General features: G+C 37.4%; 1 protein-coding gene across 3 annotated transcripts in view; it reads left to right on the top strand.

Moving 5' to 3' along the window:
* The window catches only part of KCNH5 (potassium voltage-gated channel subfamily H member 5), a 302,235-nt gene that overhangs the window by 230,769 nt on the left and 52,751 nt on the right, over positions 1–18,715 (top strand). For all 3 annotated transcript variants that reach the window (XM_019833104.3, XM_045060029.1, XM_045060030.1), the window contains one exon: positions 12,374–12,570. In XM_019833104.3, the coding sequence (XP_019688663.2) occupies positions 12,374–12,570 (197 nt within the window). The remainder of the gene's footprint in view (positions 1–12,373; positions 12,571–18,715) is intronic.

The raw sequence follows: 18,715 nt of genomic DNA, 5'->3' as shown, positions 1-18,715 counted from the left end.
GAGCTCAATTTTTAAACTATTGGATTTTTTTTTTTTTTAGCTACTGAGGTCAATCTACCATAGCTTGAATGCCACTTACTCTTGTAAGTAAAAGATTGGACTTCTGTGTTTTAGAAGCTACAAAAGTAAGGTCCAGCACAAAAATGAATAACTGATTTCAAAAAGCACAATTACCTGAAATAAGACCGAATTTAGTATTGAGAAGCAGTGAGCGTTCATAGGAAAATAGGTTCAGTAAAATTAGTAAGAGTTAGAGAAAATGGTTCAGGGTTGCAAATGACGGAACACTATTGAGAAATAGCATTACAGTTAAGGTGAGATTTATTTTAGGAAATATTTTTATTTTTTATTTTTGCAAGAGAAATTCATATAGCACTTTAGAGTCAGCACTGTGTTTAATGCTACTTAGTGGTTGTTCTGCTTTGTTTCCCGGAGTATAAAGGCGTTCTATGTAATCCTTCATAAAAAGTGTGTATTTTGCCAGAACAATCCTTTGTGGTAAAATGAAACATATACACACCACATCCATTCTTGTTTGCTTAAAGAAGAGGATAAAACAGGTGTATTTTCTTTTCCTGCATGTTCATGTCAATGGTGGGTGGGAGAACAGGCATCGGATATATTACAGTGAAGCGTGTGCCTTGTGATAAGTTACCTCAGCTGTGTACTCACTGTCATTTACTTTGCCCCATTTTCTTCATTACAGCTTCACCTTGGTAACTTATTTTCTAAAAAGAAGGATGGAGAAAGCCCTGGGTGCAGTGCCGCTGGGTTGGGTTTGTTAAGCTGGAATCATTTGCTCAGTGAGACAGACAAAATGCATTTTCTTTTCATTTTAAAATAAAATGGTAGCTGGTTTTGCACAGTGACACAGTGAAAATGAACACAGGGCCCCTGAGTATTGGACCAGTCTCATTATATATCTGTCACATTTTATTTCTTTGTGTGCTTTTGTTTATCTTCTTCAAAAAAGTCTTGGGATTCAGAGACTTTTCATCTTTTGGTTTAATGAGTCAAATTATATGTACATCCCTCTTCCCTGGAAACTTTTCTTTCCTTTTTTTCCATGGACCTCTCACAAAGATTAATTCAGCCAAAGGGCAGTAAGAGGATTTTTATTTAAAAAAACAAAAACAAAAAACAAAGTTTGACCCGGAAGTGATCTCTCAGGTTGGAAGTAGGTGGGCCAGGCTGGGAAGTGCCATAGTGGCAGAGGCCACATGGGCTGGCCAGCTGCCTTGGCACCATGGGGCCAGACAAAAATACTGTCTTACAGGAGTCTGTGGTTTGGATCAGTGATGACAGGAGAGATGTGGTGATTAGCTTTGGGAACTCTGTCCTGGTACCTTCTGCCAATCTGGGTTTATTGGAGAGACAGTCTGAAGACATTGTGGACTGGGAGGGTGGACTCCTGGAGAACTTCTGCAGGAGAGGGAGCATGAGGGCATTGTCGGATTGCCCTCGTATTCACGCCATGTGCAGGTTCCACCCTGGAGGCCTCTGAAGCCCTGCCTGGAACCTACCCTGGAACCTGCCAGGAAGGTTTTTCCTAATAAACAGCCTCTTGATTTGTAGATCCCCACTCTGGCTCCATTTTGTGACTTCTTAGTGTGGTTTCCATTGGGTATGCATGTTTTTAGACTTTTCTAAAGTACTTTTATGATTAAAAGAAGGGTGGCGGGCGCCTGGTGCCTCAGTCAGTTAAGTGTCCCACTCTTGGTTTTGGTTCAGGTCATGATCTCATGGTTGGTAGGTTGGAGCCCTATGTGGGGGTCTGCATGGGTTTGGGATACTCTCTCTCCCTCTGTTCCTCCCCCTTCCCCCTCTCTCCCAAAAATAAATAAATAAACTTAAAAAAAAAAGGAAGGGTGGGAGGGTTATTTAACACTCAACATACCTTAACAATGTTTTAAGAGAAGGAGAGGAAAAGAGAAACTCAATAGTGTCACTCCTAACATTTTGGTGACTATCCTTTCCTTTTCTGCTCTTTCTGTTTCTCTTCTCCTTCTTCTCATTTTTTGATAGCTTAATTTTGACATAATTACAAACTTAGTGAAAAGTTGCAAAAATTATCAGGGAGTGAAGTTTGATAAGTATCTTTGGGTTTTCTGCCTTTTTAGTAAGTTGGTTAGGTCTTCTGCTGGCATACTTGGGTAGTTATTACTGGTTTGGTCTCAGACCACCACAAAAAATCAAGTATCTCAATAAAGTGAGTCAAGTGAATTTTCTGGTTTACCAGTTCATATAAAATTTATGTTTACACTATACTGTAATCCATAAAGTGTGCAACATTATGTCTAAGAAAAAAGTATATACCTCAGTTAAAAGGTATTTTATTGCTAAAAAAAATTGCTAACCATCATCTGAGCTTTCAGTGGGTCACAATCACTGGTAGCAAGTCACTATAACATATAATAATAAGGAAAAAGTTTGAAGTATTGTGAGAATTATTAACGTTTGAGTCAGAGACACAGAGTGAGCAAATAGGGGTGCCTGGGTGGCTCAGTCAGTTAAGCATCAGACTCTTGGTTTCGGCTCAGGTCATAACCTCATGGTTTATGAGTTTGAGCCTGGCATTGGGCTCTGTGCAGACAGCGCAGAGCCTGACTGGGATACTCTCTCTTCCTCTCTCTCTGCCCCTCTCCCACTTGCATTCTCTCTATCTCTCTCTGTCTCTCAAAAATAGATAAATAGATACAACCTAAAAAAACTACAAAGTGAGTAAATGCTGTTGGAAAAATGATGCTAAATAGATCTGCTTAACATGGTGTTGGCACAAATCTAAATTTGTGAAAAACATGATATATGCATGTTAAAGTGTCTTATTATTAATGTGTTTTATCTGTGCCTTCTTGTATCTCCTGTAGTTTGTGCTGTCTCATGGTTGCTGCTGTGTTATTTGGTGCACAGATACTCATAACTGTTGTATCTTCATTGTGAATTGTGGCTTTTAGCGTTGAAATGTGTCCTTTTTCATCAGGTCTAATGACTTTTTGCCTTATGTAAGAGACAGAAAGAAAAAAACATGTCTCACATCCGAGCATAGCTCAGAAAAATGAAGATTTACCTCAGTTGGTCTGATAGGAGAAATAAACAGGATTTTCTCTCTTTTACATTGATTCATTTGCCAGTTGAAAGGTAGAGAAGGGAGGTCATTTTAAAATTAATTAAAATTGCTGAATCCAAAGAACAGGTGCAGTTTCATTCTTTTGGAACTTTGCCTCTCAACAGTCTCTTGGTAGGTACATAATTCTTTAGTGTGTCAAAAATGCTAAGTGTTTAATGAATACGTTCTGAACCATAACTAATTAGTGGAAAGATTAAAAATGTAGTCAACAAAATGCTTTCTTTTTTTAACGTTGAAGGATGGCTTCAAGATGTTTTTCTAAATAGGGCAGGTGAAGATAATTGCTTTTCATGTCTTTTTCCAAGTTGAAGCTCTTTCAGTTCTTACACCTCCACCTTTTTCTTTTTGACCTTCCCACTTTTTATGAGACACAAAAAATTCCAAATTAAGTTCATGATGCATATGTAATATTTTATATTCTTTAGTATCTTCTTGCTTTTTAGTTCCTACCCTATAATTACCTAATGTGAACAGATTTACTGGTGTGGCTAAAACAGCCAGGTTACTTTTAAGTGTCTCAGCGAGGTATATTGCATCTTTAAGGGCTATATAAATGACACTTCCCTGTGAACGATAGACCTGGCTCCCAAGATATTTGTTTTGCTGCATTCACATTTTGTCTTTTCTGGGTCTGTTGATGATGAGAATCATAGAGCTGGAGTTCTTAATCTAAAACAATCTGTATCTAAGTCTTCTAATTGTAAATTCAAATTCCCGAGAGAGTTATGCTTATTTATGTAGTTTGGATGGAGGGGTTAGATATTGTTATGGGGTTAGGGCAGGGAGCAGAAGCGAGGCAGAGAATGACAGAGTTAAATAACCTTAATAATAAAAAAATAATTTCTAGTACCTGAGTTAAGAGTTTTGTGTTATCAAATAAAACTTACAAATTATGGTGCTCAAAATTCAAAATCTGCTTATTTTTATTCCAAAAAGAAAAAAATTCCGAGATGTGAATGAATAATATTTTGCTATTTTGAGAATCTGCGAAAATGTGACTTTCATGCTACAGTTAAGATTTCTTCCCGTACTTGCTATTAGAAGTCAAGTGTTTCACACTTTAAATCCTTAAAAGGGCTTTTCCCAAGCCCCCAAAGTTATTTTCTTTTGCATCCATGTTTCTGTTTCGAGATGTTGACCTATGAACCAGGTAGGTTTGCTATACATATTATGATGATGAACATGGTGAATTCAGACATTTTTATAAAGGTCAAGCCAGTTATTTGCTTTAAAAAAATTACATGCTTGTCTTGTTTTAAACTTTCAAAGTAGTGATTCCGACATTATTTGTATGGTTCAAATTATATACTTTAGAGTTCTTCAGCCTGTAGATTTTTTGGATAAAATGCAAGTCTTTACAGTCTAGTAGTTTAGACTCAATTTCAAATTCTTTCCCAATCATCCTTCAAAACTAAGTCTTGTTGATTCTATCACCTTGTTATCTCTTTATCCTATCCTTAATACCCCTTCACATGGTGACTGCTTTTAAAAGCTTGGTCCTGGGCTGTGACTGCCATCTGAAAGGCCTGGAGAGCTCATAATCTGTCATCAGCTTCAACCTCTAATTCTTTGTTATGTGGCCACCAAAATATTCATTCTAAAATATAATTTACCATGTGGTCTTCTCATTAAGATTGACTTTTTAGCAACTTGAGGATAAAATGTAACTTTTAGCATGGCCTCTGAGGCCATTTTGTTCTTGTTTCCTTTCCAGCCTGACTTGAGCCATTACTTTGCCCTACTGTGTTTTCACACCATGTTGAATTGCAGGAAGTTTCCTGACTACCATTTGGGCATTTTGAACAAGGAGAATACAGCAGGCCAAATGTTAAATATCTCAGGTCACTTAAAACTCTTTAATAAAACACTCCTTCCTTGTTATACATCAGGAATTCCCAGTATCAAGAAAGAATCTAATTTATACCATGGTGATTGGCCATGGTAGGAAAAGTTGAAATTATTTCTTTGGAAGGGGACTTAGCTTTGATTCCTAAAAGTAGCATTACTTTCCCTATCAACTGGAATAAATAGTTCTGCAAGTCAGAATTAATTTTACTGAAAATAAACACTTAAGGAGCACCTGGGTGGCTCAGTTGGTTAAGCATCCAACTTTGTCTCAGGTCATGATCTCACAGTTCATGAGTTCGAGTCCCACATTGGGCTCTGTGCTGACAGCTTGGAGCCTGGCACCTGCTTAGGATTCTGTGTCTCCTTCTCTCTCTGCCCCTCCCCCACTCATGCTCTGTCTCTCTGTCTCTCTCTCTCTTTCAAAAATAAATAAACATTAAAACAAAATTTTAAGAAAATGAACACTCAAGAGTTAAAAGGGGCTTAAAGAAAGAAAAACCATATTTGTGGCTAGTAAATAAGAACCCCCTCCCCATGCTTAAGTAAAATTTAAAATCTACACATACATTTTGCTTTTAATATTTCTTATCAAAAGTATATTTTTGAAAAATGCACTTCAGCCCCTTTGAGAGGCTGATACAAATACCAATAGTCATTGAGTACTCATTATTTTATATGCATTATTATATCAAATCATTTAATCGACTCTGTGAATCAAGTATTTACTATAGTCATTTTAAAGAGGCTGTGCAGTATGGTATCAGGTGATTCACCCCAGCTCATACCTATTTTTTTTATTTTTTATTTTTTATTTTTTAAAATTTATTTAACTTCAAATAAGTTTTTTTTAATTATATGAAATTTATTGTCAAATTGGTTTCCATACAACACCCAGTGCTCCTCCCAACAGGTGCCCTCCTCAATGCCCATCACCCACTCTCCCCTCCCTCCCACCCCCCATCAGCCCTCAGTTTGTTCTCAGTTTTTAAGAGTCTCTTATGCCTTTGGCTCTCTCCCACTCTCACCTCTCTTTTTGTTTTTCCCTTCCCCTCCCCCATGGGTTCCTGTTAACTATTTTTAAATAGAATTTTGAAATTATACAATTATTTGGTTTAATATTGGCAGAAAATATAGTGCTTATGTTATCGTCACCAATTTGTTTCCTTTTATTAAAAAAAGATTTTTCTAACAACACTGTTAAATACCACACCAGTGTAACAAAAATCCTGCACCAAATATGACATGACTATGAGGTGGTTAATCATCTCCTACTTATCTAAAAATATGGTCCTCATAGTGACTGGTTCACCGCCAGGCAGGTGTTTAGGACCAGGGAAAACTGGCTCAGAGTGTCTCTCTGGAGCCCTCAGAACACAAGATGGGGATCTTAAATGCTGCTTGCCAGTCTTTCCTCTGGGCCCTGGAAGAGTTCAGAGTCTACCTAGTTGGGAGGTATGAAATTGGAAATGAAGCTTTCAAGAATGCCTCAGGATTGCAAGAATGGCCACAAATCTTTGCAGTTCCTTCCTAGAAGAGGTAGAGTTTACTTCTCCATCCTTGACTCTGTTCCGACCTTGGGACTTGTCTCAGTTCTTAGGCTGAATCCTCTACCCTGCCCTTAAGTGCTGCTGTTCTCTTGACAGGGTGGGGCCATGAAGCCTCCTTTCTTACTGCTCTTTTGTTTTCCTGAGGTCGAGGCATCCACTTACAGAAAGCTTCATCTGCATTTTCCCAGCTTTCTTACACCCACCTATACATCCCTGTCTTGTTCCCACTCTCCTTCCCTGCCTTCATTCCTTATTGATACGGGATACTCTAGTTTTACATCTGCGTAGCAGGAGCTATTTGACTCTTTCTTTGTATAAATAAAAATTTACAAGCTACATCAGTGGTTTTTTTTTTAGTATATAAGAATTGTTTGCTTCTCTAAAAGTGTCTTCAGGTTTTTATCCATTATAATTTTTGAACAGAATGACCTTGGGCATCAATCACCAAAGATTGGCAGGCATCAATTCTAAATGTTTTAAAAGATTCTATTCTACTACACCTATATAATTTCTTAATTTTAACACTCATCATCTTATTCTTTCTGTTCTATGCCTTTAAAACATTAGCGGATGACACTTGGTGTTGTTATAGTCAAAGTCCATTAAAAATCACATAATTCTAAAACTCCTAGTGTTGTTCATGTATAAATGAATATTTTTATGCATATGTATTCATAATAAAGTTTATGAGCCTACTGCAATAATCAATCAGAGTGAAGGGCTGACTAATGATAAAAGTGAATACAGGGATTAGGTCCATTCTATAGAAGAATCATCACATAGAGCCATGACTACACCAGACAGGGAACGACCTACGTTTCAAATGCTGTATTTTTAGGGATTCAATGGCTATATTAGATAGCTATACTCACTGATGAATAACTGAAATAACTTTAATGCATTTGTTTTATCCATTTCATTAACTCACCAAATAATGTGTTTCAAGTTTTTTAAAAAGCTCTGACTATAAAACCAGCACCTCAGGGGATCATACTCCCTAAATATACCATGGTCTGTACTACTCCTTTAATTATATTGTTACTTGTCATCTCTGTTTTGTCTTTACATTTTCCAGTTTCATAGTCTCTGAATCTTTAATTCGCTCCTGTTTTACTGTCCTGTTTCCTGTGGTTTAGAAGTGAAATACTTCATAAGACTTGATGCAAAGAACTGAGAATATATAAATAGGCCAAACAACAACTTTCATGTTGAGTGTGAGCTTTTCTACTAATTTTAGGGCTTTGGGGGAAGGTTAGTTTTCTCAAGCCCTGAAATGTTTATAGCTGAGACTACTTGCACCCAGTGAGAGCTGACCTAAAAACTAGCATCAAATATCCTATAGCCACGAAGACGAACAGAAGGACCCAGATCTGAACTTGTACAGCTACTGGATATTCCATGCACGATCCCATGTCTCTACAATCTGTGATTTCTGATTACTCAGTGTAGATATGCATAATATTCCTTGGAGAAGAACGTTAGTCAGCTCTACTGTGAATGGTAAATTAATTAATTGATTTACAAGACACATCTTCCAGAAGTGCCATAAAAGTTTATTGTGAATTAAGTGACTATAAATTGATATAGATAACTGGATAAAGCAAACACACTTTAAAATGATTGATTATATCAATGTCCAATTGATAAATCATGTATCCTAATGGAAACTCTATGTTATACAACAATTAGTATTGCTTATTATGCAATGTGAGTTCCAATGCTGAGGGCCGAATTATCCACATTTATTAACTTTGCTATGCTTCTCTAAACTTCTTTTAAGAGGAGGAGCAGGGGTAAATTTTACTTTGCTTGAATCAGTTGGGATTCAAGTTGAGGATTTGGAGTTGAGGCCCTAGATTTTAGTCTTTTTTTTTTTTTTTTTTTTGCCAATTTGACATAGAAAAAATATTATCTTGAAAATACAATTTGATGATTTTTAGTTGAATTACCATAGAGTTATAGATATAGAGACACCTTAAACATTAGTTTTTGTTCATCTTGTTCGCTTTAAGGTCAAAGCAACAGGTGTTGATTCAGGTAGTGAATAACTTGATCTAGGCCACACCATTACAGGTGGAGCCTCACATCTAACTTGAATGTCTTATTTCCCAATTTGTTCTTCTGTGTCTTTCTTCTCTCCCCTTTTTTCATTCACATTTTTCTTTCCAAAAAATATCTGTTTAGCTCTTGCTTGAACTGTTCTAGGAATTGGGGAATAACAAGAGTGGATGAACCAGAGAAAATTCCCTGCCCTTATGAGTTCATGTTCTAGCTTAATGCTATTCTTTCCACATCACAGGCCTTTTATTTATCCATGATATGAAAAAAATAAATAATTTAAAATTTTTGATAGAAATATGTATCAGACATTTTTGACTTCAGCAGTTAGGTAAAATATGTAACAGACATTTGAATGCCTCCATAATTAAAAATGGTCTGGGGGCACCTGGGTGGCTTAAGTCAGTTAAGTGTCCGACTTCAGCTCAGGTCATGATCTCACGGTTGGTGAGTTTGAGCCCTGTATCAGGCTTTGTGCTGTCAGCACAGAGCTCACTTCAGATACTCTGTCTCCCTCTCTTTCTGCCCCTACCTCACTCTCTGTCTCAAAAATAAATAAAAATATTTAAAAAATGGTCTATGTTGGCAATGGGAAATTCATTTATATATGGGGTATCTTTTACTCATGATGATACAGTAATCAATCAATGAATATTCATCTATTATTCTGTAGATCTATTTACATATTTTATTAATTCAGTTTTATTAAAATAGGTAAGGAAATACATCTGTGAAAGTAGCTTGCTATTTTTAAATGAAAATTAGGCAGATTCATTAGAGAAAAATTTGGAAAACATAAAGTAGAAAGAAGAAAAAATAAACACATTACCTGAAGCCAGTTGCTATAATTATTTAAATGCATTTTCTTCTAGTCTTGTATCCCTTTGGCTTTTTTTTTTAATGTTTATTTATATTTATTTTTGAGAGAGACAGAGAGAGTATAAGTGGAGAAGGGGCAGAGAGAGAGAGAGAGGGAGAGAGAGAATCCCAAGCAGACTTTGAGCTGTCAGTGCAGAGCCCGATGTGGGGTTCATTCTCACGAACCATGAGATCATGACCTGAGCCAAAATCAAGAGTCAGACGTTTAACTGACTGAGCCACCCAGGCACTCCCCTTTTGGCTTTTAACACAATTTTAATTTCAGCAGTTAATTAATTTATCAATTAATAATAACATGTCCTCTATAGAATAACATAGAATAATAAAATACAGTATATTTGGTTTTGTCATGAATATTGTATTTTAAGAAAATAAGAAAAAGTACTTTTAATTGATAATTACTTTAGTCTGGGAGTTTCAGTTTCATTTTTATGTACTTTATTGTAGTTGTAACCAAAATTATATTATACTTTGTATCTTTATTTTTTCATTTAGTATTATAAGGTAAGCATTTTTGCACATTATTCCAAAAGACAGTTTTAATTCTATGTGAACTGATGCTTGATATGTAGATAGCTTTCCATAGTTGGATATTTTATTCATTTGTTTGTTTGTCTTACCAATCTGGGGTTGTGACTGAATATTCCATGTATTGGTCCTAAATCTTGATTGATTCCTGGAAGTGAAATTACTTAGTCAAAAACATTGATTATCATTGTAGTTACTGCACATGAAAATCAGATAGCTGAAGAGTACTGAGCACTTATAAATAGGTCAGAGGCTGTATTATAAGTGATAGTTTGAGAAAGGGTCACAGAAATGAATCAGAAAGAAGTAGAATCCTTCTTCTGTCTTTTCAAGGAAAAACCTAGTATAGAGAGTATAGCAGTGACGATAGAGTAAAAGGAACAAGAGGTACATGAAAGCAGCCCTTTAGAAGCCCTGTTACTTTCATGGCACCAGGGACTATGATAATATAACAGTTGTTGATGTCTTCTGATTAAAAAATAATAAATGGAAATAATAAGACCGTAAAACCCATCCAGTATCCATAAGGCAGAGAGAACCTACCATTTTGGTGCACTTGCTTTGCAGAGTGCATAAAATGAGATCATACTATGCATAGGGTTTGATATTCTGCCTTTGTTATTTTACATAATGTGAACACCTTTTTGTCACTATTTTCCAATTTATGATACTTGGGTGCTGCATACTATTCTTTTATTTATTTATTTTAAATTGAAGTATAATTAACATACAGCATTATATTAATTTCAAGTGTACGAGATAATGATTCCACATTTCCATACATTACTCAGTGCTCATTCAATGAACATTTTTATAATTAAATGTGGTACTTCTGATAATGCAATTAGAATAAATATGTATTTCTTTGCAATTGGAATTACTTGTTTAAAATTTAGATAATGCCACTTACAGATATCTAAAATTCACCTGTGTAAGTGGAGGTAGGGCTTATTTTTTAAATTTCTAAAGTCTCCCTTAGGTCATCTATGATGCTGTATAACCCCAGAGACTTACCTTGGGTCACAGGTCTCTAATTAACCTTCCTTGGACAAATGTAAGGCTATCAGACCGTTGAATTGTCACTGTCACTAACTAAAAGAAAATTTTGGAGTGTCTGGAAACAAATGCTCAAGATTAATTAAATATCCATTATGGTTACCTTATGCTGATCATATGATCACATGATAGTTGTAACCACTTTCTCAATATATGCATGTTTTCTCTTTCTATCCTGGAGTGCCTATTGGTTCTTTAAGGATTTCCAAACTGTCTATGTGGGCAAGAATGTGTAATCTCACTCAACCTCAATCTCTGTCTTTCTGTCTCTCTGTCTCTCTGTCTCTCTCTCTTCCTCCTCTCTCTCTCCCTCGTTTCTCTGGTTACATGTTGCCTTTTCTCTCTGGTAATCTTGCTGGCCTGAAGTGTTATAAGATGTTCCCTTCTTCTTCTTCCTTTTTTCTTGTCCCTTCTGACTTCAATCTTTGTGATGAAAGCAGATATTTACTCATTTCTGTGGTTAGAGTATAGAAAGCATGTCTTTGGCACAGTGCCTTAATTTCTGAGTCTTCCTTATCCCCATCTTGTTTGGGCAACTGAGTACTCTTGATTTGGAATGGTGAACTGCGGAGTTCAGCTCACCAGTGGATGCTGCTCTGAAGTGAAGAGTTGATTTCTGTGTGATTTCCAGAATTTCAAAAAGATATCCACATTCCACTACAGTATAGCACTCTTTAGGGAACTGTTGATAGCATAACAAATCTGAGTCTCCATGTTTTCCCCAACTCAGCTTCTTAGGCTCTGTAGTTGTGGATGGGGGACCCCCGGGGCTGGGCCCTGAGGCCTTGCATAAAGGTTGGCTCAGGAGAGATGGAAAGGCATCCCTGGGGAATAAGTCATGGCCAGTATTAGTCTGCCTGGAGCATAAGACTTAGTTGCTGAATAATGTATGTTTAATATATGTGCAATCAGCTCCAGATTTATAAATACTGTAACAGCAGATCCTTCTATATTGCATTCTGTCATCTCTACAGAAGAAGCAGAAGAAAGGATGAAACTAAAAAGTCACCTTTGCTCCTTCTAGTCAGATGGAAAAAGTGATGATGGGAGAAGATAATGAAACTATTTGTTAAAATACAATTTTTGTCTTTGTTGTATTTCATTTATTCATACCACTCCAGATTTTCCATCAAGAACTGCATTCAGGGTGATGTTACTTTACATATTATATGACAGTGTTGTACATTGTTATATGTATCTGGATGGGGTTATATACTCGGGCTCTAAATTATGCTAGTATATCAATACCATATATGAAACTGAATAAAAATAGTGATTAGGATAAGAACTAGTATAGGTACTTGAATACTTATCTTATACCATTTTCCAGGGAAAGGTGACGTATTTGGAGACATCTTCTGGAAGGAAACCACCCTCGCTCACGCATGTGCCAATGTCCGAGCACTGACATACTGTGACCTCCACATCATCAAGCGAGAAGCCTTGCTCAAAGTCCTGGACTTTTATACAGCTTTTGCAAACTCATTCTCAAGGAATCTCACTCTTACTTGTAATCTAAGGAAACGGGTATGTTGCACGTATCCACTTCCCCTTATTAGTATCGATAGAGTTAATATGTCATGCTCTATTAGCTGAGGTGTGGAAAAGGTATTTCATTTTGCACTCGTACATTCTCATTGATTTGAAGTGACATAATTCTTTCCCTTTCTTTATATTTTGTTTCCTTTTTAAGAGGGGGGAAGAAACCCTGAGTGTGTGGTTAAAGACTTGAATCCTTATAATTTAAAAGTAAAAGGAAAGGCAGAGTTGAGAAACAAGCATACTGTACTATAATATAATTAGTTCTTGGGGTTTATGATAACTGTCATAAAAATAACGTCAGTGTCCCTTACTTTATTATGTGGATTTTTTAAGTTGGTAAGGTTAATCAGACTGAATGTTTATTTTATATTCCTGACGCTATTTAAATATCTTTTCTCATTTAATGATCAATTCATAAAGCCTATTACCTGTGAATTCTTTCAAAGCATACTATCTTAAAAAATAATTAGCCACACTGACATGTCCTACAAATTGGTACAGCAATCCTTAACTTTGCACTGCTGTTGCAAATACAGTCTTCGTGGCCGTTTTCTTTTTTATTGATGACCGTGACACAAATTTAATTTGCATAAAGACATCCCCTAGCTATGATTTATGGGTCATTGGACATTGGCTAGGGCCCTTTTATTGCCAAGAATGAAATACACATTTGGACAACTGCACTTAAGGAATTTCATCTAAAATAATTGCCTATGGTGAAGTATTTTGAAATGGCAAGCTTCCTTCCCATTGCCCCCTTAAATAGAACTTTCCCTTTAGTTAACATGGAGGAGAAAAATCAAGCCATGAGACAAATCAGCATCTCTACTGCAGCAGCAGAGAAATGAACATAAGCAAATCAATATAGCTCCCTACTTGGGGTTCTAAGAGAGGATAGGACTGCAGGAGTCATATTTCTCCCAGCTGTGTCACAACATTGGCTCTACATTTGAGTAACATTTTCAGGTTATATTTTTGTTAACAAATGTTTATTGAGCACTCACAACCTGCATGACAAAACGTAAGGAGTTGTTGCGAGCACGAGGACTAGAGCCGCAATGCTTAAGGAGCTTACAGCCAAGTGTGACTGGTATATGAAACACAAATATGTGAAACACAGATTTGTACATGTAATTGAAAGTGAAGATGGTGATGAATGGGGAAGAGGGGTACCGAATATGAACTAAACGTGGAATTTTCTTGTTTATTCGTCAGGGAGTGTAGAGTCCCTTTTAAGCAGAAATAAGTCTCCTTTAGTCCGTGCTCTACCTTCCCCAGTGCCAAATTCCTCTTCTGCAAGGCAGCCCATTAGATATTTGAAACTCTTACATCTTATTAAGTCTTCTCCAGTATAAATTTTGCCAGTTTTGGAGTCTTCCCACACACCGCGAGATCACCGAAACCCCTATCCATCATCGTTACGGTCCTCAGGACAGATCCTATTTGTCACTGTCCTCCTCAAAGCATGTTGTTTACACAGTACCTCATCTGATGTTTGTAATATTCCTGTGGAAAAAAAAGGACAGTTATTTTCCCTTCAAAACACATGGGGAAACTCAGGCCCAGAGGGATTAATATCAAATAACCAACTGATATATTTGCAGTGCAAGGTCTCAAAGAGGGATAATTACCAGTAGAAAATAAATTCTGGTTCTTCAGAATGAGTCCATCACAGAGCTCTATTGCCTCTTTTTTCTTTTTCTCTTTCACACATCTGAGCATATGTACACCACACCCACCCACCCACACACTGTTGTGAATGCTGAGTGCACACACCTGCATGATTACCTCTGCTAGGAAGAGAGCTAGAGACAGGAAACTGTGTGTTTTTTAATGGGCCCCGGGGGTGGTGCACCCACGTCTGCAGGTACTGGTGCCCAAGTTACATCAAATGGCTTCTTCCCTATATACTCTGTTCCCTGTTACAACCTGTGTCCGTTTTTAAAAACATTTTTTAGTAAATTCCAGCCCTTCTTCAATTGATGGATGGTCTCAATAACTTGGCAAAATGTGGGGACAGGTGTGCTGTCGGTCAGTGTCACTTTGTTCTCAGAAAAAAAAAATTCTCTGGCTGGGTGGTTCAGTCGGTCAAGTATTCGACTCTTGATTTCAGCTCAGGTCATGACCTCACAATTTGGTTCTTGGGGTCCAGTCCCGCGATGGGCTGTGTGCTTACAGGGTGGAGGCTGTTTGGGATTCTCTCTTTCCCTCTCTCTCTGCCCCTCCCTACCTCGTGCTCTCTCTCTCAAATAACCATTAAAAAATTTTTAAAAAGTATTCTCATAAAAATAACAGAAAATATCCTCCAATGACTCATGAGAATATCATTTTCAGAGCCTATTTTAAAACTGTGCACTTCAACACATTTTTATTTAATAATTGATCTTATAAAATTTTAATAACCCACAGATGAGGCACTATGATTTCCACTTCATTGAAGAAAAAGCTGAGGTTCTGGGAAGGGGACAGCTAGTTACCAAATCAATTATGGGTCAGGGTCTGCCTTCGAATCCATCCCTGTCTGATTCTAAAACCTAACTCTAGGTGATATGTTGCTTTGGCTTGTCACGTACTTGATATATTTTTTTCCACAACAATATTCCACAAACATATAAGTTTCTCATTCCCTCACTTTCACTTCATTCCCCACAGAGCTATTAATAAAAGGATATATATTTTTAAGTAGGCTCCACACCCAGCTTGGAGCCCAACGCGGGGGTTGAACTCACAACCCTGAGATCAAGACCTGAGCTGAGATCAAGAGTCAAAGCTTAACCGACTGAGCCACTCAGGTGAACCTAATAAAAGGATATTTTGTTCTTATTGCTATTATTGCAAGCATTCCTGCATTGAAGATTTTTTGTGAATTGCACATTTGTTGTGAATTGCATAATCAAAACTACGTCGGTAGTATGCTATTGATATCCATAGCTATCATAACCATCATTTAAGGGCATGTCCCTAGTGAGTTGGGGGGAGTGGATTTGGAACCCAGATTTTCAGCCATCACGGATTACAGCTCTGGTTTCATGAGCGCATGAGGTGGCTCAGTGGAGAGGTCTGTAAAGTGTGTGGTTCCTGGTGGTCACAATAATGGGGGGTGTGTCAGTGCTTTAGCTGCTTGCCCCATCTCCATTACGGGAAGATACCATTACGGGAAGATAAGATATTTGTTATGCCAACATAGATCCCGCTAACCATCCTTAAGTTCCTCTCTATACAAATTCTAGAACTAGAACTGGTAATTCCATCCATAAACTAGAGCAGGGGTTGGCAAACTTTCTCTGATAAGGATCAGTCAGCAGATATTTTAGGATTTGAAGGCCACAGAATCTCTGTGTCAATGACTCAGGCTTGCCACTGTAGTGTGAAAGCGGCTGTCTAAGCTCAGGGAGCCATAACAAAATACTGTACACTTAAACAACAGGAATTTACCTAAAACAGCTCTGGAGGCCGAGAAGTTCGAGATCAAGGTGCGGGACCCAGCTGGGTACCCCAGTAAGGGCTCTTTTCTTCCTGGCTTGTAGACCTCTGCCTTTTCTCTATGTCCCCACATGGCTGTGAGTAAGGGAGACAGAAAGAGAGGAAGGGAGAAAGAGAGAGAAAAAGAGAGAGAGAGAGAGAGAGAGAGAAAGTTCTCTCTCTAGTGCCTCTTTTTAGGGCAGAATTCTTATGAGGACCTCACCTTCATGACCTCATCTAAACCGAATTAGCTCCCCAAAACCTCTTTGTCAAATATCATATTAGGGGATTAGGACTTCAAGATCTGAAGTTTGGGGAGATACAGTTCAGTTCACAGCAGCAGCCAAATATAATATGTAAATAAGTGAGCATAGTTGTGCTTTAGCAAAATTTTATCTACACAAACAGGTAGCTTCCATGGGCCTTAATGTGTCAATTGCTGGGAAGGACAATGAGAATGCAAATACAATTCTCTCCCCCTTATATTAGAAAACATCTCTATTACTTGCCGCTCAGGGGTTATCATGCAATGGAAAATACCATACACGAGAGGTGGCTGCAGAAACAGGTCAATAAAATGCATGAGTGAGGCAAGGCTCCTGTGGCTGTTGAAGACCAGTGTTCACACCATACATAAGAGGGGCAGGGGCTCCTTGGTCTGGTTGCACACTGCCTTGGAATGCCAGCCCAGTGTTGCTTGGTCTGCATTTTTTTTTTCCCCCAGAGAATCCAGAGGTGCAAATTTTTACACAAAACCACACTAGTTTTGCAACTAATTTGCTTTGGCTTTTTTAAAGATAACATGGTCAAACAATGCAAGTTTGATGAATGCCAGACTGATGAATCCAAGTGTGCTTGCTCTTGGTCCGAATGTTTGTGAACTAAATGGAGTGAGTTTATGAACTCTTGATCTCATGATAGAAGCCTGAAATTTTTACCTAAAGCCTATAAATTTGGATAAGAAAAATCATTACATCTTAATTTTCTTTATTTTCTAAGTGAAATTTAGCTTTTCCTTCAATCATGAAGGTTGCTAACATACTACAGTATTATTAGTATTATTAAATAGTATTATTTACAATTATTAGTATGTATTAGTATTATTAAATAGTATTATTTACAATTATTAGTATATATTAGTATTATTAAATAGTATTATTTCTTTACCAAAATAACTCATAGATATTTTCTTATTATATTGTACTTGTTGAAGTGTTTGGCTCATCACTGTTTAATAATTATGGAAATTATTATAGACCTGCTACTAAGATGAGGTTATTTTGTTAAAAAAGCACAGATGACTATTTTTTGTGAATTCTTTTTTAATATTTTGATAACTGGACTTCAACATTATTTTTTTTTCCATTTGCAATACTATATATTTTATTTTGTGCATTTAAAGCAACACTGGGTGTTGTATGGAAACCAATTTGACAATAAATTTCATATATTAAAAAAAATAAAATAAAAATTTCTTAGAAAAAAAAAATAAAGCAACACAGGCTTCCCTAGACTGCTGGAGATCAAGAACTCCCACACGACAGTCAGAAGCTGAACTAAGTTGAACAAAAGGACGGGTTGGTGTATTTTTCTCAATAATAAGAACACAATTCCATAGTTTTCAGTAAGTTTAAACACATTCAGAAAAGGCATGGAGAGCAACAGCGGAAGGTTGGCTCACTCGCTGACTTGGGTTATGTATTTATGTACTTAATTAAGTGAAGCTACAATTTCCTGGAATGGCAGAATGGTGTTTATTAATTTCTTTTTTAATGTTTATTTATTTTTGAGAGAGAGAGAGAGAGAGAGCATGCAAGTGAGACAGGGGCAGGAAGAGGGGGACAGAGGATCCAAAGTGGGCTCCGTGCTGACAGCAGCGAGGCTGATGTAGGGCTCGAACTCGCGAACTGATGACCTGAGCTAAAGTCGGATGCTCAACTGACTGAGCCACCCAGGTGCCCCAGACAAAATGGTGCTTATTAACTTGAGGACCAACCCTCAGGTCCAGGTCTGAAAAGGCAAGCGGCACACCCAGCACAGGTGATCTCTAAATTGTAAGGGATTTTAATCAGACTGTTGAAGCAATTCGTGCACTTCTGCTCATTCTGCCTAGTTGTGATGCAATGAAGTTTACTGTCTGTGTAAAAAGAGTTAATGTAGCAGGTGTGACTGCTGTGCTTTAGAAGACCTGCTTCTAGAGCAGGCTCTTGGCTGGCACCTGGGAACTCGGTTTCAGGAGGGTTCCCGTCAGGTTAATGGGTGAGAGTGGCTCACTGTGCCTCCTCTGTTTATTCAAACAGTGTGGTCTCTGCTAAACATTTACTTATGGCCACATTAAGTGTGGTTGGGATTTTGAGTTGTTTCTAAATATTTCCTTCACTTTCAAGCTAGCATGAACATATTTTCCTCCAGACTGACTATTTGGATGAGTGAGGAGTTTTATTTGCTATTTTTGGTACCTTTTCTGATAAGACCCTTTGACAAAGTGTGGCACAGAGAGTATTGGCTGGCTCAGTGTATATCAGTATGCATCCATCACGGCCCTACTACATACCTAGGTGGTCATGGAGATAAAAGGCCCAGTGCCTGCTCTCTAGGGGCCTGCCGTCTAGCAAGAGTCAAATAAATCCTAACAGAGCCCGATAAATGCTATGAGAGGATTACATTC

Source organism: Felis catus, chromosome B3, assembly GCF_018350175.1.
Source record: "Felis catus isolate Fca126 chromosome B3, F.catus_Fca126_mat1.0, whole genome shotgun sequence".
NCBI classification, from domain to species: domain Eukaryota; kingdom Metazoa; phylum Chordata; class Mammalia; order Carnivora; family Felidae; genus Felis; species Felis catus.
Note: the sequence above shows the minus strand (reverse complement) of the source record. Positions and strands in the feature narration are given on the sequence as shown.